Raw genomic sequence first — 27,900 nt, forward strand, 5'->3', positions numbered from 1 at the left:
AAAGAAAAAGAAAAAGAAAAAGAAAAAGAAAAAGAAAAAGAAAAAGAAAAAGAAAAAGAAAAAGAAAAAGAAAAAGAAAAAGAAAAAGAAAAAGAGAAGAGCAAAAGCTTCCTGTAATTTTTAAAGCTGGAGATTTCAGATATCCGAAGGGCCAAACTCCCGCAGTGCTCCAGGTTATATTAATGATCTCTATTAATACAATTCCCGGGAGCAGCCTAAGCTCTGCCGCGGAACCCGGGCAGAGTGGGACCGGCCGTGCACAAGCCATGAGGAGCCGCCAGGGCCGCGGCCCCGTGCCCGGCGCTGCGCTGGCTCCAAAGCCAGGACGGGCTGGCAAAGGGCACCGGCACCGCACGGCGCGTGGATGTGGCAGCTGGAAACTTCCCGGGGCAAAGAGCTGCTTGCGTCAGGGCAGTTAAACCTGAGCAACCAGTTCCTGCTGGGTGCGCTGGAACGYGGCCGCCTCCCTCTGCCCTGGCCCTGGGACAGGCCCTTGGGCTCTGGCACGGCATGGAATGCCGGGACCTGCCGCCGGAGCAGCTGGAGCTGCCACCACCTGCCCCAGGGGGATAACGGGGCAGCCGAGAGCCCCTCAGAGCCACTAYGACACAAGGGTCAGGGCTCTTATGCCACCCCAGGGCTGTCCCCGCAGGGACAGGGCACGGCCCTCACCGTGAGCACCCGGAAAGGCCCAATGGAGCCGAGCCCCAGGACATGTCCTGCTCGGCATGAAGGTTTTATTTAAATAAACCTCTCTTTCTGAATGGCCGAGCAGGGAAGCGCGGCCGCCTCGGCAGAGCCCGGGCCGCTGCACACGCAGTGCAACGAGCACTGTGCAATTCCCGCAGCAATCCCGGCCACGGGCAGCCCGGGAACAACGCACGGCTAAGAGAGAGAACAGGAGAGCACAAAGCGAGCGCGGGCACGCGGCTCTGTGCCAGCTTGTTACCAAGAGATGAAAGAGCTTTTCAGAGGCCTCAGCAAYGAGGGGGCGAGGAGGGCTCGGGTGCCGCGGGAAGGCTCCGGGCACCAGCTCTTCCCTGGGCACCGGGACGGCGCTGCTGGCACCGCTGCAGCCTCCGCTGCTCTAAAATGGAGCCCTTGGCATCAGCGGATGCTCCATTTTCCTGGAGCCATTAGCGGCAGCAGAGCAAGTCCCCCCTCGTGCCCCCTTGGCCGGTCCCCCCGGGCRCCCTCCRCTCGGCCCCTCGCTGCTTTCCTAGACAGTCCCTGCAGAACCAGCACCGCGATCTCGCTTGCGACAGCGGGCGGCGTGGAAACGAGTTCACAGGGCTGAGCGTCATCTTTCCAGGAGCTCCTCAGCGCCAGCCTTCCCCCAGGGAAAGGCACTTGCCTGAGAGATTTATTCTGTGTGATAATAGCCATAATCATGTAAAAAGCAACGCTTAAGGAGACGGAGCTGATAAGGCAGTGCAGTCACAGGGCTTAGCTTTCCAGAGCGCTTAGTTGCGCTTGCGTGTAGGTATGTGGCAGGGAATTAATCATGTATGTAGATGCATACGGGTAYGCTGTAGATATTTATAGATCGAGGGTGTTAATACATATACAAAACAGGATTAAGACATATATGTATATGTAAGATTTCAAATATATTTCAAAACAGGGACCCATCCACCTACCCCTGACTCATTTCCAGACAAGAAACTTTGCACCGTGGGAGACGCGATGACTCTGCGGAACAACGCGAGCCCCCGGCGAGCGGGGACCGCACCTTGCGGGCGGGTTTAGAGGGAAAACGGCCCCCGAGGCGGCGGAGCAGAGAGGGGCGGAGAGGGAGCCGCTACCTGCGCGCGGGGCCGCGCCGCGCTCGCCGCCTCCGCGGGGCCGGCGCTGCCGGGGGCGGCGCGAGCGGAGGCTCCGCGCGCGCAGGTTGCAGGGCGGGCGGAGCGCGGCTCGCAGGTGCGGGGGCGGCCGCGGGGCCGGGGCTGCCGCGCGGGGAGCCGCGGATCGCGGGGGGAACGGGCGGGAATCGGGGCGGATCGGGAGGCACCGCGGAGGACCGAGGGGGAATCGGGGGCACCCGAGGGGCGCGGAGCGATGTCGGAGGCGGCCGTGAGCGCCGCGGCCGTGCTGAGCTTCCTGCGCGAGCGCGGCGGCGCCGGGCGGCTCGTGGTGCTGCGCAGGGCGCTGCGCGGCGCCGGCCCCGCGGCCGCCCCCGAACCGCGCGGCCATGAGGAGCACGAGGAGGAGGAGGACGAGGAGGAGGAGGAAGGCGGCGGGGGGCGCCTCTCGCCGGCCGCCCCCGCCGCGGAGCTGCCCGCGCCCGGCGCCGTCTCCGAGCTGCGCGGCCGCTTCCAGAGCGAGGACGAGCGGGCACCGCTGCCCGCCTGGAGGGACCCCCCAGCGCGGCGGGACCCCCCAGAAAAACCCTGCATGCTGCCCGTGCGCTGCCCCCCGCCACCCGCACCCCACTCGCCCCCGGCGCGGCGGGCACCCAAGGGTGCGCGGGCAGGCGACGAGGCGGCGGCCGTGCCGCTCGACGAGGCCGAGCACCGGTGGCTGGTGACGGCGGCGGGCGGGCGCTGGTCGCCCGAGCTGCACGGGCTGCTGCTGCGCGACGCCAGCCTGGCCGCCCGCCGCGACTTCATGTCGGGCTTCACCGCCCTGCACTGGGCCGCCAAGTGCGGCGACTGCCACGCGGCCGCCAAGATCATCGAGGTGGCGGCCAAGGGCGGCGGGCRCGTGGACGTGGACGCCCGCTCGTACGGCGGATACACGCCGCTGCACGTGGCCGCCATGCACGGCCGCGAGGACGTCATCACCCTGCTGGTGCGCAGCTACCGCGCCAAGACCAACGTGCGCGACTACAGCGGCAAGAAGCCCCACCAGTACCTGCAGGACGGCGCGTCCGTCGCCGTGCGGCACCTCCTGGGCGACCCYGAGCTGCAGAGCGCCGCCGGGCCCCCGCAGCCCATCAGGAAGAACGCCAAGATCGCGGCCTCCATCCTCAGCTCCACCAGCACCTTCCTCGGGGTCATCTCGGATGACATGGCCTTCTACGACCTCACCAAGGGGCTCAGGAAGCCCTCGTCCTTGAACAAGCTCCTGGCTGCCTCCACCGGCCCCAGGAAGAAGCCCAAGACCAGAGGGAGCTTCCCCTCCTACTCGTCCCTCTGCGAGGAGGTCGAGGAAGAGGAGGAGCTGGCGGCCAAGCGCCGGCCCGTGTCCGAGCTCTTCTTCGGCCACTAGTCTCATTGCAGCTGCGTTCGTGGTTCCTGTGGAAGCTCTTGGATTGCTTCTGTCTCCCCTTTTTGGATTTTTAGCTAAATCAGCGACCGGCTCTGAAGGCCTCGGGGGGCTCCTGTAGAACGGGAGCCCAGGGAAGGAGGTGTGTGTTGGAGGTGCTGAAYGTGCCCTCGTGCTCTGCACCCAAGAAGGAAGCGGCTCCGAATGGGGCCAAACGCGGGCCGGAGGCGTCTGCTCCACRAGGCTCCTCGCAGAGCAGCTGGAAGCAGTAGAGGAAAGCTGGSTAGTTTTCTATGATATTTCTGACTATTTTGGTAACAGGAGGGGAATATTTCTACTAAATAAATACGTACCTAGTATTTGACTTTTTTAAAGGCAAGTTTCTCACTCTTGGAAATACTAACGTGACTGTCCTGCATGTGCCTGCAGCGTGTGACTCGAGGAAGAGCTCCGAGCCCCCTCGTCTCCCAGCCATTTCCTGCTGTTGCAGCTGGAGGGGAGGCTCTGGTTTTGCTTTTTTTTTTCCTCCTTGAAGGACTTTGTGAGCGGGTGGCACTAACTGCCTACATAGCTGGTGAGCCAGAGCTTTTCTCAAGCTTGACGATAAAGAACTTAAATAGAGCTGAATAAAAATGTGATATTTGATAGTGCAAAACCGAACTGAAATGTTAGGATATAAATCCTTCAGAGTACAAACACCTGAATGTCTAACTGGGAAAAAAAAATAGGCTTGGATGTCTGATTTCCCCACACCTGCACGTTTCTGTTCTTACAAACCTTAAGCTTTGCTGTGGCCTGTTGACTATAAGTATTTGGAAAAGCCGGGCTTTGCGTGAGGTTGCTGCGGCAGAAAGTCTGTGTGACTGAAGCGACGCGAAGCGCTTGCCTCATCGACCGAAAACTTGCGTTTCTTCTGCTTTTGTGCTATACAGCACAGCTGTTCTAGCTATGGTACTACATGTACGTCCCCAACGCATGCAAAGTGGAGATTAAGTTAAACATTTCCAATGATATTTTATTATTATTATGTTAATATTAATTTTGCCCTGCTCTTGGGTGCCAGGCGCGCGCCCTGCTCGCTCGCTGCTCTTTCCACGCCAGTGCCTCCAGGAATGTGTTTTCCAGCCTTGGTGCCTCGTGTTTTGTCTGTGCCTGGTCGCTGTGGGCCGAGGCGGCGGCACCTCCCGTCCTGCCCCGCTCCGGGCGGCCCTGCAGGATCCCGCAGCATCCGGGGCGCTCCTTCCATCCCGACCCTGCACCCCGCAAGGACAGCGGGTCGCTCTGCATCCCTCCGCTTCTGTATTGAACTAATCTGATTGTCGGGGCAATGTTAATGATCGAGGACCTCGAGGTTGCTTCCAGAAGCGCAAACATCYCCTTTGCTGCTGAGCTGCTGGTGGGACCTGGTCCTTGAAGACTCAGTTCCTCTTGTCCTGGATCAGCTCTGAGCTGCRTGGCAGGTACCTGTTGCTCTGTTTAAAAGCTCTCTCTGGCTCCAGCTCCATCAATGCCMCTGCCCCGGCTGCTTCACTCCCCAGCTACGGATCAGCCCGTGCCCATTCGCTGCTCCCGCTGCTTTCTTTTGGCTGCTGCTTTTCCTCCTCGCACGGGAGGTGATGGAAGAGCAGCTGCAGCCGAGAGGAGCCTTCGCTGCGGCCGCCGAGGAGGGCGCCCAGGGCCGCGGGGTGCAGCGCTGCGCTTGTGCCAGAGCCTCTGCGGCCTTTAGCGTGAAGCAGAACCGGCCTCCAGCCTTTCTGGACCTTGCTTCTCTATGTCCTGTTTGCTCTCAAAAGGGACCGAGTAGAGGATGCTCAGCCCTTCTGAAGTTTCTTTGGCAGAGCCTAAGGCTCGTTGTGTTTTATGAATCCAGCAGCATAATGGATTCTCTCTAAACTCCCTATTTTAAGGCCAGATGCTGCTGAACAGTGTGCATGTGAGTGAGCCACAGCCGGGCAGTTTGCTCCGGGCTTTGCTCCACACGCTGTGKCCGCTCGTGCTGTGGACCCGCGGCCCAGCCAAGCAGCACCGGCCTCTGTTTTGCCTTGGTCACTGTTTACCAACCCGCCGCGTCTCAGTTTTCCTGCTGTAAAATGGAAATTAGTGCCCTGGCTGCCTTGTCTTTATAGAGTACATGGTTATTAGTGACATATATATATATATATATATGTATGAGCGAATGCATGGATTTGAGATAATTGTTTACGGATTGCAGGCACAGGGAGCACAGCCGTCCCCCACGCTCTGCTGTCAGCAGCACCCACGGAAACACAACCGGCTGCTCCTTTGGCCCGCGCTGCCGCCCTGGGGCTGGCGCCTCTTTCTGAAGATCTCCAAGCACCCGGGATCAGCCCATGCCGCGGCCCCGCGCCTCGGAGCGCCCGGGATCAGCCGTGCCGCGGCCCCGCTCCTCGGAGCGGCCGGGATCAGCCCGTGCCGCAGCCCTGCTCCTTGGAGCGCCCGGGATCAGTGCCTGCAAACAGGCAGCGCCGCGGGGCAGGGACAGACTTTGTCCCGCGGGCTGTGGCCGCCGTCGCAGCCGCCTSCGTTGCTCTTTGCACCCTTCGCACCCAGGGCAGAGCCTGGTCCGGCTGCCGGGGCAGCCGGGCCGGAGCAGCCCCGGGATCCTCCCACGCCCGCCTTCCCGCTGCGACCTACATTCCTGGCATGCATTTGCTCYCCATTTGCATGGTAATCAGGGCAAAACGGCAAGGGGCAGGTGCTGCTTTCCTGGTGCTTTCTGGTCCTGGCATGGGTGGCTCCAAAGGGAGAGGCTGTTGGGAGCGCTCGGCCGGAGCACAGCGCGGGCACCGCCAGCCCAGAGGGCAGCTGGGACACGAGGAGCTCCCGGCGCAGCTCCGGCGATTAGGTCTCTAATTGAGGAAGAGAATAGAACAGAGCGAGTCATTAAGCACACGGAGCCSTTGTCCTGGCTCAGCTGCTGCTCCTGCCTGCAAACAGGGCATTGGAGTTGGTCTAGGGCCAGAAAGCAGCACACGGTGCCCAAGGCCCAGCTCTTTCCCAGCGGGAAAAGCTGCAGCCGGAGTTGTGCTTCCTCCTCCCTGTTTCAGGTCCGAGCAGGTGCACCCTGGAATCACTGGGCACAGGGAACACGGGCGGCTGCTCCCGGCTCATCCCTCTCGTGATCAGCAGCACAAGCACCAGGAGATGCTTCCGAATGCCGATGGATTGGGAATGTCCAGTGAGGAAAGCGCCTCCTTGCTGGACATCCTCGAATGGGGCAAACCCGGCACTGAGACAGGGCAACTGCTCCAGCGCCTGCGCTCCCCAAAGCGCTTCCGTCAGTCAGGGCTGGCCCTGCAGGGGCTCCCGTACGGCCCGTATGATACAGCCCCGATCTCCAGCAGCCCGGCCCTGCTCCCCAAAGGGACCAGAAGAGCCAACTGCGCCTAAAGCCCTTTCTAGTGAAGCTGTATCAATGGAAATGCGGGATATAGGAGGAAACTAGTGTTTCTATATGTAGGACTTGGACCAGCTCCTCCCGTGGGATAAAAGCACCCTGGAAAGCAGAGTTTCTCCAAGCTGAGCGGCTCTGGGCAGGAYGCGCAGCCAGCGCGGGATGGGGGTTTCTCTGAGCGCACCCCCGTCACAGCAGCCTGGGCCGCATTCCCAAGGGATTCGGCCAGGAGAGGTCTCTTCTCCGGGTAGTTTGGGAYGTTCTTGCCCTTCCTACCATTGCAGGAGCCGGTTAAAAAGACGCCTGGCTGTTTGTGGACATTCCTACGAGCGCCAGCTTGGTCTGTGCATCCACACAACCAGTTCAACCTGTAATTTCTCCCAGTGGGTTTGTCTGAGGTGACTCAGCTACACGGCTCACATGGCATTTCTCGTTCCCCTCCTACCCCTGAGTGCTTCTGATCCGTGTTGAGCCGAGACGGCCGCAGCGGCCACTCTCCGCGCGCGTGGGCTCCGCTCCACTGCTCCACGGCTCTTCCTGATTCTTTTCCAGGCGGTTGCCATGAGTTCGCGGCGCGGAGGGAACCCCCGGCTCCGCYGTCCCGCGCGGCTCTGTGAGCGCTGCCGAGACGCGGTCCGGGGATGCAGCCCGCGTCCCGTCCCCACCGGGCGCTCGCTCTGCTCCACCCAAACCCTGGGCTAACCTGCCGGCCCTCAGCGACAGAAGCTGCCTGTTCTACGGGCRATCCCGCTCCTGCCTGGCAAACAGGAGCCCCCGCGGCGCCGCCCTCCGTGCTGGCAGGCCAGGGAGCTGCAGCTCCGAGCCCGRGAGCAGCCCGCGCTGCCCGGGGAGGCTCTCGTTGCCAACCTCTCGTTTTACCCTCTCCCTCCTCCCTCGTTTGCRTTCAGTGGCGCAGAGCGGTAATTCCTGGGAAAACGGGAGGCTTTGGAAAGCACCGCCTAACAGAGCACACCTTCAAATCCAGCTTCTCACTACAGGCAGCTCATTTAATACAGTGCTAACATTTTAATTTCTCCCTTGATTTAGTTAAGACAACTTCTGTTACTCCAGGAGCACTCTTGCAAGGCACCTTTCAGGTGTGTCCCCGAACCCCCTGCTCACAGGGGCTTTTGAGATCCCCTCGGGAGCACCAGGGCAGCTGGAGGCCCTGCACTCGCTCCCAAAAGCGGCGCTTCCTTTGCTGGGTTTATCCATGTACAAACAGACTGTTAACCTTAAATAACTGCGAGGGTTTCCCTGCCCAAGGTGTTGGCTACGGCGCCGCTTACTCGCCGGTTCAGATTCACACACTCCCCTCATCTCCCATTTCCAACATTTCAGCCCACCCACGAGAGGAAAATATTTGCATTATGGTTTTATTGAGATTATGTCAATCTGGGAACAGATGGACAGATAACAAGGGCAGGGGGGAATATGCCAAATTAATAGGAGCAACACATCCTATCAGTCATTTCCAAAACGCAATCTGCTACGTACTGGAAGATTTTGTCAGCGGGTCTGTGCATCTCCACCGTGTGCCTAGATCATCTAAGCACTTGTCAATACTGTGGCACTAACAAGATTGCAAGAATTCATCAAACGGAGCCGAGTTCAATGAACACATACGGATTTCACAAACCACCATGTGTAGAAGGCGACGATCTGCTGCCGGGCATCAGGGGTGGATGCTTTTCTCAAGAGTTTCTAATTGTTCTTCGAGAAGTTTAATCTGCTCCTCGAGGTCCTTCTGCTCAATCAGCAAGGAGGTTTTCACCTGGACAAAGTGCCTGTAGTCCTGGAGCTGCTGATGGGTCAGGTATTTGGCGAGGATACCCGAAACCACTCTTTCCCTACGATCCAGGTTTTCTTTCAGGTCTTTGGCATCTTCCCGCTGTCTAGACAAGAGCTTGTGCCGTTCGTTCAGCGATTGCTAATAGGGAAAGAAAAACAAAACAACAAAGCATCACAGTATGAAAACTCCTAACTGCTGGCAGGCTCCTGATCTTCGTTTGGAAGCCACACTCTATTTAGTTTAATTACTTCCTGCTGTGGGCTTTGTGTTCCACATGAGTTTTTTCTAGATTGAATTACTCACACTTGTGGCTTGTAAGGTAAAGACATTAGTAAATCCCATCAGAGCTCACTTCTCCATGTTGTCCTCAGAAAGAAAAAAAGATATATATACTTAAGATCCTGGTAATTTTAGAGTAGACTGTACCCACTTTATTCGAATCGGATGCTCTTTTAGGCACATTTTTTCGTATTTTGTGAATTGCATGTGATCCGAGTGCCAATAAAACTGGCACAGAGCTATCGTGACCATCTGCATGCTGAGGAAAGCAGCTGAACTTCAAGCCTGGACACCCGGGTCTGCTAAMACGGGTCCAATTGCAGTGATTGGGAGATATTTGTAAAAAAAGATGGCACGCAGACAAGTCCTTACTGAGCAAGTTATTCAAAGTATGGAATAAATTATTTTAATGTATTTTCTGTGAAGAGCACAAACATAACCCTCCAGCAACAATTCCCCTCCCAAACCACAAAACACAAAGCGTGTTGCCCAAAGCTAATGTAAAATACTGCCTTATTCATATTAACTCGYGGGACATTTCAGTGCAGGTGGATCCCGAGTGTCCACCCTGCCCTGCACGGGAGGGCTCTTCCTGGGACCTTCTGAATCCGAGCTGCTTCGTGCTGGAGCACCCTGAGGGTGCAGCAGCTCCACGCAGCCCCCGTTGCAGCTCGGGGCTTCTCCCAKTTCCCGATGAGAAAGCAGCAGGACAGACCCTGTGCTGAGGAACTTGCTTAAAAGCAGTAAGGAGAGCAGGAAGGCATCATTTCTGGGGTAAATTTGGCTTTTTTTTTTCTCTCTCTTTCTCTAAAAAAAAAAAAAGTATATTTAAGATCTGAAAAGATTTCCTGCTGACATGAAAAAAATTCCTATCTTTCCAGCAGAACTGGCTAGTTGAGTTCAACTGTGGGGAATTTTATCTGAAGTTGAGACAATGCCTTCCTCCTACTCGCAGCAGTGAAGGCAAGTCATTAAGTGAAATAAGTTTTCAAAGGCAGCAATTACCACRTTGAGTTACCAACAGGGGAAAAAAGAGCCTCTGAGGACAGGTTGGGAGCTCCTTGCCAGGAGAGCGTTCGCAAGCCCCTCTCTGAGCTCCTCGGCAGGTTTCGCTGCTGCAGCCGGGTGGCAGAGCAGGACGTGCTCCACGTGCAGCTCATCTGCAAGGGTTCCTTGGCACTGCCCGTTCCTGCTGCCACAGGCCTGGACTGCTTCAGGTTGCAGCAGCCCTTGGCTTGTTATGAGCTTGCTAAGCAATCACCAGTGCAGGTTTAGCTCTAATTTATCCACTTGTGACGCAAGTGTTGTCCCGTCTCGGAAGAGGTCAACAAACTAAGTTGAATTCTCCTGCCACTCACCTTCTCCTCGGCGTCTGTATTCCCATCGATCTTGCTCATGGCATCCTGGACGCGGGCGAGGCGGCTGGACAAGCACAGCAGCAGGCTCACCACCTTCTCCAGGTCGCCGATGAACATGGTGTAGCGCTCGAACTCGTTGGGCTGGCAGACGCCCCGGAGCAGCTCCTGGAGCGCCCGGCCGCGCTCCGCGCTCGCCCGGCCCTCGCGGAGCACCAGCTCCCGCTCTGCGCCCAGGCGCCGCAGCCTGGACCGCAGCCTCGAGACCAGCTCCATCTGCAACGGGGAAACGCACAGAGAGCCATCACTGCCACAGGGAATTCTAATTCCTTAATGAGCTTTCCTTGCAGCGTCGCTACCAAATTTTGGACTTCTTTGAAAAGAATTGTAAGCTTCTGGAGAGAAAAAAAAAGATTTTCCAAAGTATACTTAATTCTCAAGCTCTGAAGAGCAAGTAATCATCTTAAACTGGAGATGTAGTCCCTAGCTCWGCAGAGTTAAGAATAAACTAGAATAAAGCATGATTACACGCTGCTGCGCTCCAAGACCTGAACATGAAGTCACAACTCTATTATACCAAACGTTACAAGAACTGACAGAAATTCATTTGCAAGCTATACAGAAAGAGGGGATTTTGTAGGGAATTCAGGTAAACTAAATAATCCTGTGTAGTAAACCAAGAGAGGGAGTTAATATGGAAAGTGTTAAGTGTTAATACAGGAAAAGGCCCAGGGGTCAGAGTGGGAGAACAAACGTGTTGGCTTTCATGAAARTGAACAGGAGCAGCAGCTCAACCACATGCAATACAAAATATCATCACATCCACATCAGGAAGGATTTCAGGAAGGCAGATTGTAATTACCTGGATGGTATATTGGCAGGTTTCTACAGAAAAAGAAAAAATAAATCTTCAAAGCTACATATTACTCTTCCAAGATACCATAATCCTATTACTAGAACCCTAATCCAACTACAGGCGAGATGACTTTATTCTCTGCATATATGGAAGTGACTAGATAAGTGTAGCGCAGCAGTAGAAGCTGCTGCCAGTTCTTCTAAGAGGCATTCCTAATTTAGACTGCCAGTCATAATGAATTTTACAGCTTTTGAGAGCAGATCTGAGCGTTAAACTGTGAGTCAGCTGCTGCACAGGAGCTGGTCCTGCAAGGAGCCTATAACCAGTGCTGCTGCGTATTCCAGTACATCCATCCCCAATGACATGGTGAAATATGTGAGAGGAGGGGTTTGAACAAAACCAGAATGACTTAAATACCACCATTTATGAGCAATATACACATTTGTCAGGACTTTAACYGTTACCTACTGCAAAAATATTGACTCAGTTATCTGCAAAAGAATATTATTGGCATAATAGCCGTGAAAAGTGCCTGCAATAATATACACGATATTAACAGAAACAATCATTCCTTTCATGGTCATCTACCTACTTTCTTGGATGTGATGTCATCTAGGTCATTCGTGCTGTCTCTGCTGCTATTCAGGGTTTGGTTCCCCTTAGAAACAGGATCTCCTTCGCCCTGCTCAGCGTCGTGTTCAGCTCCAGGGCTTTCTGCTGGGAGCTCTTTACTACCTTTCCTGCTGTCGAACAGAAAATAAACACCTTTTAAGTGTTTAAAACACAGAAAATAAACACTTTTTAAGTGTGGACAAGCAGGAGCCTGTGCAGAAAACATTGCATTTGTAGCAGAATGTGTTGCCACTTCAGAATCACTTCTGAAGCGTTTTGGGTATTTGCAGACAGTACTGCGTGGAAACCACTTAGCTTGGCTCAACAGCAGCCGTTTTACCCCAGCAGAATTGGGCTAAATTTGCCTTATATTAAATGCCCAACTGCCAGTGCCCATCCTCCTTGGTCCTCACGCTTTGAATCACAGCTCGTTTGGCTGTGAACAGCTATTGCACACGGCTTGCTCCACGTTTCCTCCTCTCTTTCTCTTCCCAGTCCTATACCCATASTATAACACATTTCTCAGCATGTAAATCAGAAAAATAAAATATTTTGCTAATGAAACAGAAAGAAAAAAAGGCCCAGGTATATTAATATGCACCTGATATCCATACACTAAAAGAGCTTGAAATACTAGGTAATTRTTTTTGTCTACTTACTCATTCTCCTGCACATGTTGCACATCTCCCCTTTTCCTGCGTGATTTATCCAACATGGAAACGTTAGTAGGAAAAAGACCCTCCATCAAGTCTAGAGCAGTCTTTCTGATGGGACGAGGCATGAGAACGTCAGCCAGAGAACTGTCTTGGGCGATGACCTCCTTGGCAAGCTCTTCGTACCGCTGGTCTTCAGGGGACAGCAGCCCCCTTTCCGGGAGACGTTTCTCCTCTTGTGGGAGGACGCTGTCCTGTCTGCCCTGCACGGAGGCCTCCTCTGCAGGAGGAGAACCTGAACCGTTGGCTCCGAGCCATCTCTCTGAACCGTCGGCTGTGCTGTTTGCTCCTTGATGAGGCTGAGCTACCATCGCCGGACAGCAGCGCCTTGCTTCCACCTCAGGGACTGCAGGATCCTCTACCTCTAACTGCGGTCCCGGGCCGTTTATTAGAGCACTGCCATTCACAGGCTGGATTCTGCGCTCCTCTTCCACTTGAGGCTCTTCCTTGTTTCCGCCTTTTGGGACAAGAATGGAGGTTTCAGGGCTGAGGTCCTTCCTATCCCGACAGCACGCGCTTCTACCAACGTTGTCGTCTCTGTCTTCATGGCTCTTACATTCATCTTTCCCAGCATCATGGAAACTGCAAGAAAGAAGGCAAAAGTTGCATTTATTTGGGGGATTTTCCCTATGAGAGCCTCCTTCTCTATGTAGGAGCCTGTCCTGCTGGCAGGAAAGTAAAACTAGGTAAGGGATTGGAGAAAAGCATCAAGGCCAAGGGAAGGGTCCTGTCCGGCCTCCAGGACTCGAGCAAAATGATTCCCCAGCAAGGGGGAGACTGTGTCAATGACAACTCGAGGCACTGAGACCTTTTTCTCGCCAGCAGCATCTTCATAACTCAATGGGATTATGAGGGGAAAGTAGAGGAGAAAGGGAAAGGGACTGGATGCACGGAAAAGCCTCAAGCCTTGATATAACTAAATTAAATTCATAGATGGGCTTTGATGCTGTAGGTACAAAGCAAATATTTTCTTCTTCAAAACAGGATGAAAGATTTTGCTTCCTTTTTCCCTCCTCCTTTAGCTCTTCCTCTGTGGTCACATTTAAGAATACTACAGCTGTGATGGAATCTGTCCTTCCTTTCTTCCCTAGGTCCTATTTACTCCTGGTTTTGTGCCCAGCATAGGTCTTCCCTAAGCCATACRTGGAGATAGGAACACCTATATTTTATTTTCCTGCAGGAGACCAGGCCAGGGGAGAGTGATGCAGAGACATCAAGTTTAACCAGGCTGCAGGATAGTCCGTGCAGACACAGGCAGAGGTGCAGGAAATTGTCTTAGGCTTAAGAAAACGCCCGCGGGCTTTGTTGTGCTAGGAAAGCTTTCCAACTTGTGAACTATTGTACTGATCCCACGGCGCCTCCTGCATTTGTTTGCCTGGGCAGAATTCCCAGGATGGATCCGGGGCTCCCGACGGCATCGCAGCCCGCCTGGGTTCCCTCCGCTCCGGCCCTGTCCCAGGTGAGAGGCGCTGGGTGTCTGTGGGTGGCACCGAGACACACTAGGCTTGGCAGCAAAGCCTACGTAGTCCTGAAACTCCATCCTTTCCCGTGGTTGCCCTTCCTCCAGGTTTGCAGACACTCTGCTTTTTAGCTTTAACGCAGCCTTTTTAGCCTTCCCAGGCAAAAAATTRAGAGAGCTTGGCAAAGTTTAATGGTGTTTCATACCTCATCATGACTAACAATGTTACTTAGAGATATCTAATCTACTTGGCACATCTTTGCACTACAGTTAAAAATAAAAACTGAAATTGACCTGAATTTGGCTGGTTCTGGTGACAAAAACTGCATTTTCAGTATTGGGTGTATCAAAAACGGTTCCAAAATGCTCCGTGCAGGATGCTGCGCTTCCATGTCCCAATGAGGCAAGGAGAACTTGGATCAGCACGTCTTTATGAGGTGATATGTGATGAAAGGAAGAGATGGAGAGGCGCCTGAGAAAATCACCGCCAGCAGAGACCCTTGGGCCTTATTCTCACCTATTCAAGGCCTCATTACAGGGCRCAGGGGTAAGACCAGCCGGCTCGGSGAGCAGAGCCTGAGCTCAGATCCTGCAGGTTGAACCAAGCATCTGGAGCCACTACCAGGGAAAACGGTAACAGCAAAGAAAAACCTGTGCACAGCCTGGGCAGAAGACAATCTAATTATAGAGTTTATTACACAAGTGCCCACGTCACTTCCTCGCTGAGGAAAAGCTCAGCTGCTCTTCCTCGCTGACCCCAGATGAGCAACACAGATACGGAGGGTGAACACACAAACTTCCGAGCCACGTATAAATTGCACGGTAGTTTTATCTTGTAGATAGAAAAAATAAATAAAAAAGGACAATCATACTCTTCTAAAGCCCCTGTCAGGAAGCACACTGTTTTTTCCAGACTACGGGCCTATCCAAGCTAATTCCAGATGCTGTTTTTGCTGGAGACCAGCTGGGGGAGCAGTGATCCCAAGCATCCGCAGGATGCTCTCTTAGCAGGGAGAGCAGCTCCGGTTCTGCACCCTGTACATTCTCCATTGCTGCCCTGCACAGTACAGAGGATTTTAAAGAACGCTCCGCAGGGAAAGGAAAGGGTGCAGTGCATCCTAGTGATTCCCAACCGGAGCAGCCAAGGCTCCCACGAAGCAAGGAGCTGGCGAAGCTGCCGTGTGCCGGGCAGGGGTCCGGTTCCACGTTACCTGGGGCAGCCTGGGCAGGGGTCCCGGCTCCGGGCGGGCGGCGCTGCAGAGCTCGCACATCCCGGGGATTCCTGGGGACGGAAAGGGCACAGGCAGGTGAGCAGCGTTCTCAGGCTGCCCGCCTGCATCTGCAGTTGGCACTGCAGGCGGCAGCGCCCGGGCCTGCAGCACAGGAGGGAACGAGCCCAAGTGACACTGCAGAGACATTGGAAAGCAGCACGAGTGCAGGCTGCACCTCGGGAGGGCTTTCTGCTACCTAGTGAAAACAACTGAGCTGCAAAAGCAAAGCTTCAGTCCCATAACAGTTTGCAAGGAATGGGGACAAAAGGATTTCTCCTAAAGAGAGTCTGGAAGACATCAGATTTACAGACCCACCTTCCCCTATAGCTCACCCAAACGAGTCTTCCGAATGCCAAATTGTACGTACACCCATTTGCAGGGATTGGTACGTGCCCCGTGTGTTGCTAGCCCTCGTGGGCTGCATGTGACACTTGTGCAGTTTCCKCCTGGAGACAGATACCTGGTCCTTACCGGAGCTATAAGTGCCTTTACCTGTGCACTTGATGTGTCCCAACAGGTAACTGTGCCCAGGTTCYGCGCACGCCCTTCACCCAGCCTTGCCGAGCAGCTTCCACTCACATGCAACTCCGCTACAACTCTCCTTTGTCCATTAAAATGCATTGTTTGTTTGCAATAATTCCTTAAAGAGTACTTTGGCAAACACAGAGTTATTGTTAATCAGAACTATATACGTTAAAAATGGTAGTGCACTTGAATTCAAAAAAATTATTCTGCACACTGCAGAGCAGACCATACATTTGGCTTTTAAATAGCTCCGCTGCGCTTCTTGTAGAATAAACAAATCTGGCTTGTAGTGCTGTGTGTTAAGAACCAAGTCTTAATCCCCCGTTGGTGCAGCTCAGCAGCTTTTCATGCGAGCAGCGCCCTGTTCTCTAAAGCGGGGAGAGGGCTTCCCGTGGACTCGAACACCACGTCCCTCTGGATACCSCCTTACCTGCGTGCAAGGAGGGGCTGCTGAGACCCTCTCGCGGCGCCCGTCCGCGGCGCCCGCCCGCGGGAGGCTCTCGGCTGACACACATCTGCTGCTGCTGCAGCTTCCCTGGGCGCCCTGCGGATGTGGGTGACACTGCGGCGACACCCCTGAACTGGGGCTGCATCTACCGGCCACGCTCGATGCGGCCGCTGGAGCCACAGGAGCAAACACCTCCGGAAATTCCTCTTCAGAGAAAGCCTGGCTGAGAACYTCGTTGTTTTGCGACCTCCTGCTTTTGCTTGGATTGGAAGCCTTGCCAGAAGGCCACTTAGGATGGGGAGATCTCTTCTGCACGGGTGGGTTAGGCACTGGGATGTGCTGGGAACTGCCCGGTCTTTGGCTAATCTTTCGTTCCATGTACTCGATAAGCGCAGTCTGTTGGATTTGCTTCAGCTCCGTTTTGGAGATAGCTGAACTGGACAGGGCCCTTCCTCGGTTCTCCGGAGGCCTTCTCCCAGCTGCCGCTGTATCTGGCTCAGTAATTTCATCCCTGACTTGACTCCATGATACATCCTTATCTTCCAGCTGATTTAGTTTCTCAGGTTCAGAAAAGCACATTTTCTTTTGTTCTTTTGTTACCCTTTTCCTTCCCCCTGTTCGACCTAATTGTGTCCTCTTAATTTCTTCGTCTTTACTGAAGTGTTCTACCAGTTGCAGATGAGGCGGAGGACCAGGAACAGGTCTGGCAACCTCATTTGCACTGGATAATGAAAAAGATCTAAGATGTTCAATGGAAGACCTTTGAGAGGGTTTCTTTCTCAGCCTAATGGGCAAACTCATCTGCAAGTCTTTTCTTTTAAATGAGGTTTCTCTCAGAACCCTTTTTTGAGCCACTTTAAGTTGCTCTCTGTAGTCATTCTTGAAACTCTCCTCCACGGATGAACCAGGACTCCCCAGAATGACATCTTGAGCCTCATCCAGATCATCAGCAACGCACTGATGGTTGGGTTGGGGCTTTGGGAGCTGATTACTTTCCCTTTGTACATCTGTGGATTGTGCTGAGGCAGAATTGCTTGTTGAAGGCTTTTTTGGCAAGCTCCTCAAGTCCTCTTGGAGCTGGGTGTGCTTCCTTTGATGCAGGAGGTTGGTGGTTTTCCCCCCAGAAAGATAGTAAAGAAGGGGAGTTGTCTGCCTGCTTATTTGTTCGCTGGCAAGATCACCCTGCAGGTGTCTCTCAGGCTGGTTTTGAAGACCAGGTTGATGCAAACAAACAGGAGGTGCACTTTTCTCTTGTTCTAGATGCATTGCAAAATCAAGACTAGTGTTACTAGCTTGCTTTTCTTTGTTGAATTCATTTAAAAAATGAGAAGTGGCATTTTCCTTTGGTCTGAAAAAAGCAGTTTGGTTAGCAGGATCACAGCATTGCTCGTTTCCCTGATGCAGGTCCCCACAGTGAGGATGCTCTGGCTCTACACCGCCCAAGCTGGGGGACACTGAGGATTTCTGCACTTTGCCTTGCTGATCCCAAACACCATTCCCCATCTCTCCTTCAGAGTCACAGCACTCATACTTATCTGCACAACTGCTCTTTGATGCAGCTTTACTCGGAAGAGCGTTCTCCGTATGTTTTAGGTCAYGGTTGTCCTCAAACACATCCCGAGCCAAGTCCTCATGCAGCTCCGCATGGCCTGGGCACCGAGCATGGGGCAAGGACCTTCTCGTCGGGCCGGGCTCTGGCACTGCGCTTTGCAGATCTGCTTCTCTGAAATTTGGCTTATGTACAACACAGTGATACTGTTTGCTTTCTTGTATATTATTAACAGCGTTAGGGGCGGTATGTGGCAGAGAGCAGGCTTTAGAGTTCATCTCCTCAGGAATTTTATAGGCATGAACCGAATTGAAAGCAGAAAGAATTTTAGGGGCGCCAGCCATGGAGTCAGTCTTTAAATATTCTTGAAAAATGAATGAGGAAGGTCTGCTGAAAATGTGCGGATTGCTTCTTTTCACAGGTTCTTGGGACAGACTCCGCTCTCCGTTCTCCCCCGTCTTTAACCCCTGATATTGTGATTTAGAGAGRCCATTTTTTAACTCAGAAGCGGGCATGTCCTTGCATTCCAGCACCTTCCTCCCAGCTGCCCCTGTATCCTGCTCCCTAGTTTCAACACYGCCTTGGCTCCAAGGTGCAGCTCTCCCCTCGCGCTGCCCGCAGGGAGCCGGCCGCGCGCGGCACTGGCGCCGGCGGCCGGGGTCGCACCTCCCCGCCGCGTCCTCGAGGTGCCTCGTGACTTTATAGCTGTCGAGCCTCCTGGGAGGGGATGGCGGCGGTGCCTGAGCCGCAGCCCCCCGGGCAGGCGCGTTCCCAGCGGGACAGACCCCGCGGCCGCTCGGATCGGGCGGCCGGCGCGGAGGCGTGGGCTCGCAGCGGGCTGCGCCGGGGCTGTAAACCCCCGTCACGTACCCAGAGTCCATGTACGGGGCCCGCTCGCTGCAGCTCGGCGGCACCGTGTGCCCGGGAACGCCGGAGAAGGAGCCGCGGGCAGAGTCTGCCCTGCCGGGGAGCCGCGGGACGGGCTCGGCGCCGCCGGCGGCTGACAGATGGGTGCCGTTCTCGGGAGGGGTCACCCGACCCGTGGGCTCTGCTGCCTGCTCTGCTGCCCACCTCTCCATCTCATTCCCCGATGAAGCCGTGTTTAGCACAAGGCAGCCTCGCCAGCGAAGTCGGATTGAGCGTCCACGACAGGGTTGTTGTAGAAGCACATTTTGCTCTGTTTATCACCGTGGTCACATTTCAGAAATAGCTGGGGATTCCTAAAAAAAAAAACAAAACAGAAACATGTGAAAAAAAACCCAGGAGGGGTTCCCCTTCCCACGTGGGAGACTCTGCGTTGATCATCACCTACATGCTCAATACACTCAAGCACTTGTCTCATTATACTCCAGAGGGTGATGGGATGGTTTATTTGCATTTTTCTGGTCTTTATCTCACTACACCTGCAATTCCTGTTACAGCCGAGGTGACAGTAGTCCCTGGGGCACAGACTTCATTACTGAGAAAGGGATGGTCCAACAACCCAAGCGCCAACAGCGCTGAATGCTGCAGCCAGACCCGTCCCATCGAGGTTTTATGATGGGAACCGAGTCAAACCAATCAAGAACTGCCAACTTAATGGAAAACAGTATTTAGTGTCACTAGATTTATATATTTGGCTTCAAAAATTATGAGGATCTTGGAATGATCACTTATCTAGAGAGCCACTAAGGTTTTAATGAGAGCATCTGCAGAAAGCATCTAGTTCAGGGCTTGGGGTTTCTCCTCCCTCCCTTAAAGGCTTACATGATTTCTCAGAGAAGCGAGAATGAAATCGCACTGTATCTGATGAACAAGATAAGAATGAGGAGCTGTTTCAGTAAGCTCCCATGCCGCCTCTGTCCTCACTCATAAATCCGCACCTGGAAGAGCCCTTCCCCGAGGCCTATAGAAAGTTTCTCGATGAGAGATTGATAGTGTCTCGATGAGAGATTCTGCTGTCAGTTAAAAATAAGATTTTTAAGACAGATAAATATTTTTATGACTGTGATGCTAGGAATTCCTCCGCAAACATACCAGATTAATGGAAAAAAGCAGCACCAGCTTAGAGCTCACGTGTAATGAAAACACAGGGCTGTAGAATCATGACAGCAGCTGATGTTCATTAGCAGCACTTGACATTTACTCAGTCCTCAGCAATTATTACTCAGGATGCACGCACATTTAGTTTAATAAATGAATCTCTACGTGCAGCCCGTTATTGGGTCGAGGATCCACACGCAGGAGAAGGCCACGCTACCTAATCCCCCTTCAAAGCAGCTTCAAACCCCTCTGCCGTCCTCACAGGCAGCACTGAGGCCAAGTAAGAGTCTGTAACTGGCACAACAGGGAGGACTAACAAGGACCCGAGTTAGTAAAACTCATTGAAATCAGTTCTAAAGACTGATTAAGTATTGAAAGAAAACAAACCAATAAATGGTCGTGAAAACCTTCAGTGACGACCTGCTCGATGCTGATGCTCCTTCTGGAGAGGTGTGAACCATTCCCAAGTCCTACCAGAATATCGTTTTCTTCAAAAAGCAYGAACTCGCTAGACTTTATCATTCACAGCTATGTACTTTAGTGCTGGGGTCTCATAAAACTGAGGAGAAAGATTTCAGTGGTGATATTGTTGCTTAAAGAAAAAAGAAAAACACAACATTCCTGCCTTATTTCAAAGACAGTTCTGGTATCATTTTGAGCCAAGGGAAGACATGGATCAGAGCCAAAATACACAAGTTCATATATGAAGGGAACTTGGACTTGTGGGGCACTGTAAATGAATTAAGCAGTTTCTAGGAAACTAAAACAGCATAACACCACACAGAATAGGAATTTTTGCTAGGCTTTGGGGGCCTTTTCATACGGAATTGACTCAAGAAAGGCACTCAAGGRGCTCTATCTATAAATATAGTTGGGAAATTTAAAGCACCCCTGAACAACAGGGTCATACAGGAAAGATGAAGCACCAATGGGTGATGACAGAATTTCACCCTCTCCTTATCAGGGCACATTGAAGAATTTCAAGGAACACTGTGGAAATTTGGTGACGGGATAAACTTGGATGTCCTGAAGCGATGGAGAACGGCAGGCMGATGAAAGCAGGATGGTGCTGACGCAAACCACAGCATCCGACTGTAGCACAGTCGGTCGCCCCAGAGCCGTGCACACCAGCTGAACAGGCTGCACCCCCAGCCTGCGCTTGTCGGGAGGACTGTTGGTCCTCACCGGCTGTGCAAGCTCCGTGGTGCAGGATCCAACCCCATGGGAGCCCCTTTCCATGCAGAACCACAAGGCAGACTCCTCAGTCAGTCTTATCTCCGTTTTTTAATCAAAACTTTGTTCCAAAGGAGCGTCTCCAGCTCTGACTGATGACTATTACTATTAATAGGCAGAGCCAAGCCTTTGTCTGGGATATGCTGGCACAGCTCCACTGAAGTTAATGGAGCTATCCTGATTTACAGTGAGAATTTGGCTCTAACTTCTCACAGCTATGTGTAGAATTCAAATAGCAGCTGAGCTCTGGTGTAGGTACCTCTATGAAAGCTCTCTTGGCTTCCCAGAGYGCTTTTTCCCTAGATCTCTTTTTTTCCCCCAGTAATTTCAAGCTGCTGGAAGCTCTCTGCTTGTGATTTACAGCGAGGTCAGCAACAGCAAGAAGAACTTGTGTTTCCAGGTTTTATGGTGATACCAGAAGTAATAGAAAATATAACTTCAGTATCTTATAAGATCACGAATGGGTAAATGAAAAAAAGAATAGAACAAAGCCCACTGTTTGCACAGGTTTGCAGGAAGATGTTGGAGCTCTCAGCACATTCCCTCCTCCGTCCGCTCCTCTTTTCCAGTCTTTCCTGCTTCCCCCTCTCCAGCTCTTGGCAGCCCTTCCTTCTGGTCAGCAGAGGAAGGAGCAGAGAAGCAAAAGGGCATCTCCCCCTTTGGTGCTCTCTTGTCCCACTCCTGCTATGGCTCTTATTCTGCATGTCTATTTGAAGTTCAAGTTTGCAAATTCACATCTTTTAAATGACTAGAAATGCTAAGAACTGAAATAACGTGCAGTTCTCCAAAATYCTCCCCTAAAATTTAAATATAACTATGAAACACACCTTAAGGAAAACCTATCATATTTCTTTTTGGAAAGATTTTCATGAAACCCTAGCAGCAGGGGCATTAATTGCAATGCGCTTAAAGAATTATGTGAAAATTAACTTCCTTTTCACTTGTAAAAGAGAAACATGAATTTGCCCGAGACCCAACTGACATTAAAAACGATGCTATTGTTTTCCTAATCTGGTAGGTGGCCAAGCACCCACATGGGCTGTCTCTGGGTATTAGAAATGCCCTGGCAAGCCTGTAATAGGCAGCTTTGGAGCCATGGGCACATTCCAGCCAAGCTATCAATGTTTTCATTGTGCACCCCTGAGAGCACAAAAAAAGGTTGAAGTTTATCAGTACCAAGAACACCAGGAGACACAGGGGAGCATATTAACCACATGTCATTCCAGACACTCAAACAAAAAGCCACTAACAACCTCAGATCCAAACTACATTTAAAGCTTGACTTCCATCCACTTCCTACATTTACTGCAGTAATACCTAGGAAACCCAACCAAGATCACAGCCCTCTATGCAAAGCACATGCAAACACATAACAGTCTTTCCTCTATAGGTTTGACAAACTAGGAAGATGAGAAAAAGTCTGACAGAGAAACAGTCTCAGTAACTTGTCTAACGCACCCCAGTAGGCTGATGGCCAAGAAGAAAACCCAGATGACAAGGTGCTGTGTGCCCTATCCGGGGTGTAAGGTAACGATGCCTCACCTCTCAAAGCAAGATTTGTTCCACAATTCCGTTAAAATAACAATAATAGAGAGAAAGAAAAAAAAAAAACGTGGCCAACAGTACAAGGAAATGCCCGTTGTACCATCCACGCTGCACCTTTTCTTAAGTCAGGTATGAGCAGATGAGAGAAAATTTCTACCYACTGTACAGAGAAAAATCAGTGTCTCTGGATGCGCTCAGTTAACAAGTTACCCATCTTTAAGGACAGTTTTCTTGAGCTTGTAGTTTGCTCTCGTTCAGCCCCATTTAAATTGCATCAAGTGATGCTAATTAATCCATTAACTCATTGGAGTTATGAGCAATGCTTGTCCAAACCAAGTGCTAGTGTCTGCAGCTGAATGCTGGTATTTTCTTTATCATAATCTAATTATTCCCAGTCTAGGTAAAAAACATACCTGGCAGTGAACACAACCATGCACTATGTCTGCATACTTATTTTCATTAAAGCTTACCATTGCAAACTGAGACCAGAGAAGCAAAAACTACCTCTTTTTTTATTTATTAAATGCAAGCACATTTCAAACGTTCTTGAGATTTATGCCTAAGGGCAGCTGAGGAATCAATTATGGGACACAAATGATCACTTTGGAAAACCAATTAGACATTCCTACTTTGGAACAGAAAWACAAACCTGTAAAAGGCAGCATGTCAGTTCTTGCTGTCCTTTAAAAAAGGCTTCCTGGCAGTAAGGGACTAAGCACTAACATCAGCTGCGTCTCGACACAGATTCTCTGTGAATTTACAAGGCAAACACGTGCACACACACAGCCGACCCAGCTTGAGAAAGAAACACAGACCAAACACGACCTCTCGAGTCCTCATCCTGCTCATCTTCCTAGGCCTTCACCAGCAAAGATGCTCCTCCAAGGGCTCCAGGGACTAAGGCAACACACCGCAAACACTGACACGTGTAGAACTCCGCGTGCCTATTTCTGCAGTGTAAAACTGGCCTTGCTAAATAAACGGCTCCATGGAAATAAAGGGCAAAAAATACACCTATTAATCTGCATCAAACTACAATATGCAAGTGTTCTCCAAAGAATGTGGGTCCTAAGTGTGTGAGATGCAAAGYAAACACCATGGCTAACCTACCAGTATTATGTCATGTACATGTTTGTGAATGATCTCTTTCTTATCGAGGGGTAAACAATTAATGCAAATATTAGCCCCGCATTCCTCAGATTCCAGGGAATTGCAGCCTGCAGCACCTGATCCATCTGCTTCACAGGCCCCGGGATTTAATGGCAAACAAAAAGTCCTCTGTGGGATTCGTGCTTCAGCTGGCAAGCTCGCTGGCTGTCCCAGGGACGCCYGAGAGCCAAGGGCCTTGGGGACACTGCACACGGGGTGTCTGGCATCGTGGACACCCTAGGTAAAGCCTCGGGACACTGATTCAGCAGCTGTATCCATAGGGATCCCAGATCTCCATACCGGACTTCATGGATAGAAGTCTATAGACATGCCCTACACAGCTGACCTACACATTCTCAGGGAATGGACCTGCTATTCGCAGACATCCCACATCCCAGCTGGAGCTGCTGGACTGTTCCATTCCTTCATCAAGCACTGCACTTAAATATTTTCCCACGTACTTGATCTGGAAAAAATATCACAGGCCTTTAACCTTACTTCCACTAAAAATTGCTACCAATATTTTCATAACAAATCATGCAAAAATGAATTGGCAATTAAAACTAATCTGGAAATATCTATTAGTTATCGCAGGAGCAGTTTAGTGGTGAGCTGCAAGCTATTCAATCACTGGCAAAAACTGAATTCCTCTCTACTTTTGCAAAGAGTGTAAAGAGATATTGCCAAATTGCCAGGAGATTTGGGAAGGGATCAAGGAAAGGAGAGGATTTCTCTCCTCAAAGGAGGCGGCGACAGCATTTAGTGCAACAACGAGAGAAACTTTAACAATTTAGTTAAAGTGAGCTACWCAGCTTCCTGGAATGGGTAAATATTTCAGGGAGAAGTGGAAGTTTCAGTGAGACCATCGCATGGTTGGCAAACAGCCTGGAGAGCAGCGGCAATTCCCTGTGCCCGACACGGGTTCAGCTTTCCCCCAAACCCTCGCACACCTGGAAAATTAGGACCCTAGCCTCTAGCTCTGTATGAGCTGGGCTCTGTTTCTAGTGGATAGTAGAATTTTATGTGCATTTTTGCACTTTATTTCAAGCTTTTTGCACCGCAGCTGCTTGCTCGGAAGGGTGCCCAGCTGTAATGCTGTGACGACGAGGGAAAGATCATGAGACACCCACTAGTGTCTATCCAMGCAGAAGGTGCGAGCTCCTGTGGATCCAGCTCCCACATTTATGGAAATTTCCCCAAGYTCCCAAATCAGTCATTTATAACCCAAATTTCATTACCAGTTTTCCCACTAAAATATTGCCCATATTTAAGGATCATTAGGAATATTTGTATCGTTACGTATTTTGTATATATAAAATCACTCTAATGTCAGACCTCTCACCTTCTCTAYTTAACGCCCATCTGGATTTTCTTTATTCTGCAAACTAACACATGACTTGCACTGCAGGGACAAAGCAGAGCTCCTGCATTTTGTATTAGCCTGATGATTGTACCAGATACGACTATTAGACCGACCGTGCCCAATTCGTACTTCCCTTACACATTACTGAACACCAATTTTTACATTTCTAACATTTTTTTCCTAGTACAAATTTCATTCTGCTCTTGTTCAACTATCAGGCACTTTCACAGATAAGTGACAAGGCAAGTCCTGATGTTTGGAAAGCCTCACATAACCCTGTGTCCCTAAGGCTGCTTTAAATATTTACTGATATATATATTATTAAATATACCAATATATTGCAAAATAGGTCCTGCTCCATCTGTATTCCTGCTAACTGTTACAGAAAAGGGTGTTTCTGAATGGGAACGGAGTATTTGGAGGAAATCTGAGCGCAGAGCTGGTCCTTGGTGGGGAGCCAAGGCCCCACGACGTGTCCCCCGTGTCCTGGGCAGCCTTCCCTGGCCGGGAGCTGCGGATCCATTCCCGGGTTGCCAGCAAGCACAGASAGCCACATCTCCGCACGGGATGAGGTGCAGAGGAAGCTATAAAACAGATTGCAGCCACCTAAAACGCGTTCGCATCTTGAAACTGCATTTGCTTTAGTTGCCTCTAGAGATTTGCAGGCATATTTACAGTAAATACAGYTAGTTCATATTTTCTGCCTCCAGTTTTCTCTTTAGAAAACCAAACCAATGCTTTATATACATTTCATGTATGTCCGGAAAAAAATCTAAAAAAAAGTAATGAAAAAACCTAAAAAACCCAAATCTGGAATGTTTTCATTGCAGCCCACACAGTGCCAAAGAGGTGCTTTTCCAAAGTGCTTACCTGGGCTGCCATGTGACTGGGAAGCCTCAGGGATAGCGAGCGCGCTACACACATCACAGACACAAAAACGGCAACGCGTCACGTTGATACCCGGTTTCTCTGCCCCGTTTATGGAAATCGCCCTTTGCTTTATTACATTCCATCACGGACAGCGTTAACGCAGCGGTGGAAAAGGAAGGAAAGCAAACAGCAGGCAGGGCTATTTCATTATCTCACGGGCAATTATTAACTGCAGCTCTCGCTGCCCCAGCGCTTGGCCGCTGACCGCGGCTCCCATGCGGCCGGGCTGAAAAATTCCAGGAGCCGGAGGCGGCCGCGGATGGGGCCCCGGTCCCGCTCCGGCCCCAGCGCCGCCTCCCACCCTCTCCGACACCTCGTCGCCCGCAGAGGATCTTCGCTCGGGTGCCCGTGTCCCTCGCCGGCCCCACGCAGGGTCACAGGGCTCCAGCCAGGAGCCTTTGCTCTGGGGAGGGTATCGGCAGCCCCGGCTCAGCCCGGAGCAGCACTGCCAGGGGAGCGTTAATCCAGCCCAGCACAAAGCTCCTGCACTTCATTTTCTTAAAAAGTCATGCACTGCTCTTAATGAGGGAGAAAAACATACAACAAATGTCAAACGCACAACTCCYGGGATCACATCTCGCATCCACTACCTTTTTTTCCCCTGTTTTATTTGCAGAGCAGCACAGAGACACGCGGGTCGAGGCTTTGATCCATTCTGCGCGATTAGGAATCGACTCAAAGCTCTGCAGCAAATTCCTTCTCAACCTTGAGCATATTCAACTGTGCATCATATTATAACATCCTTATCTGGTGAGATAATGCCTGCTGCTCTCCCGCTGGGCTCAAAAATAAGCCGATTTTATGCCACTTTTTTCCTCCAAGTAAGATGACAACAGGATAATTTCATTCAGACAACTCTCACATTAGTTCTTACTCATAATCTGAGGGGAAAATGGGATTTCTTTCCACATTTCCTACAAAAATGATCTGGTTTGTGGCTAAATTCCCTTTTTACATAGCGAGGAGGAACAAAATATCCTCCGGTGGGATCCAGACTCAGTCTTCATTTCTAACCAGCTTCACCAGGCTTTCTGCACAGGCAATGACACCCAAAAGTTCAGGATCCATCCCTGCCGCGGGACTGGAAAAGCAGGGGAGCACAGGGACGGTTTTGACAGGTGATCTGTGCCCATCTCCACTGCACATCACGTAAAGTCCCCCCTATCCAGCTTAKGCTCATCACTGATCTCCAATTAGTCATTTAACCTGTGCTTGAGATACTTCTGCAAGCAGCAATCTGGGCTCCTCTTCAAAACTACATATATAAATAGGTCACCAATAGCTTAAATGCTTCCCCCCTCAGGCACATGTGTTTATTATTTACGCGATCGGTAACTTGCCAGCGTAGAGCCCGGCTCCCTCCAGGTTACTCAGTAACTAGCTCGGGGTTTAGTCACTGCATTTAATATTGTTTTCACAAAACACATGGGCACTGTCTGATCTCCAGCCCTTCTGAACCAGGGCAAGGAGGGGACCTTTCAAACGGCCCAAAAATGGGAGAAGAAACACTGTGATGTTGTCCTGGCAGAAAGAAAGGGAGGCTGAAAACTGCTCCTCAGAGGTCCTGCACCAAGTCCCATTTGGACTCAGAACTGGGGACACTGCGTTTTCTTTGCACAGGACGTTTTGTCCCCTGCTTTTGTGCTGGTCAATTTTGTACAGATATGCCAGAGATGACTGATTTGCTCAAAACGCTGCAGGGAGAGATATGACCTTAATCCTACAGYGATACCGAAGATGAAGGCATAGCGCAGGGGAAGGGAGGGCTCAGAGAGCCCAGGCTGCCGCTCCACCGTCCCCAGGCCACCAAAGGCCAGGCCACCCACCGCATCCCGCTCCCCGGGCGGGACGGGCACGACTCAGCTCCTCGCGCTGCAGCGTCCCGCTCCGATCCYGCTTTGCCACACACCCCTGCRCAAGCCTTGCCCTAGACCCCTGCGCAAGCCTTGCCCTAGACCCCTGCGCAAGCCTTGCCCTCTACACTGAATGAAATTTAACACGTTTGATCATAGCGAGATTGAGGGAGGGGCTGATGAATTCTCTACACCTAGACGAGTCTGCTAATTACTCGGGAGCCTTCAGGACACATAGGCCAAGCCTGGCAGAGCTCAGCACTGCTAAACCACGTTCATCCAGGTGCCTCCCGCACGTGGGACAGGCTCCCCGTGCCGAGCTGC

The 27,900-nt window shown here is 51.7% G+C and overlaps 3 protein-coding genes across 3 annotated transcripts; 1 reads left to right on the forward strand and 2 right to left on the reverse strand.

The window, feature by feature from the left end:
• Positions 1–2,058: 2,058 nt before the first annotated feature.
• Positions 2,059–3,210, forward strand: SOWAHA (sosondowah ankyrin repeat domain family member A). Its single transcript, XM_026045631.1, has one exon. The coding sequence runs from the start codon at positions 2,059–2,061 to the stop codon at positions 3,208–3,210; it is 1,152 nt and encodes a 383-aa protein (XP_025901416.1).
• A 4,847-nt stretch (positions 3,211–8,057) lies between these two features.
• On the reverse strand, positions 8,058–13,899 carry LOC112952736 (protein Shroom1-like). The gene is made up of 5 exons (XM_026045642.1): positions 13,895–13,899; positions 12,176–12,811; positions 11,497–11,647; positions 10,052–10,324; positions 8,058–8,552 (listed from the first exon to the last, which is right to left on the reverse strand). The coding sequence occupies exons 1-5, from the start codon at positions 13,897–13,899 to the stop codon at positions 8,298–8,300; spliced, it is 1,320 nt and encodes a 439-aa protein (XP_025901427.1). The 3' UTR covers positions 8,058–8,297.
• Positions 13,900–14,895: 996 nt separating this feature from the next.
• Positions 14,896–18,079, reverse strand: LOC112952747. Its single transcript, XM_026045651.1, has 2 exons — positions 15,915–18,079; positions 14,896–14,970 (listed from the first exon to the last, which is right to left on the reverse strand). Exons 1-2 carry the CDS (start codon positions 17,994–17,996, stop codon positions 14,896–14,898), a joined length of 2,157 nt encoding a protein of 718 aa, XP_025901436.1. The 5' UTR covers positions 17,997–18,079.
• Positions 18,080–27,900: the final 9,821 nt, after the last annotated feature.

This window comes from Nothoprocta perdicaria, unplaced genomic scaffold (genome assembly GCF_003342845.1).
Source record: "Nothoprocta perdicaria isolate Ctin4 unplaced genomic scaffold, notPer1 scaffold_107, whole genome shotgun sequence".
Lineage (NCBI taxonomy): Eukaryota > Metazoa > Chordata > Aves > Tinamiformes > Tinamidae > Nothoprocta > Nothoprocta perdicaria.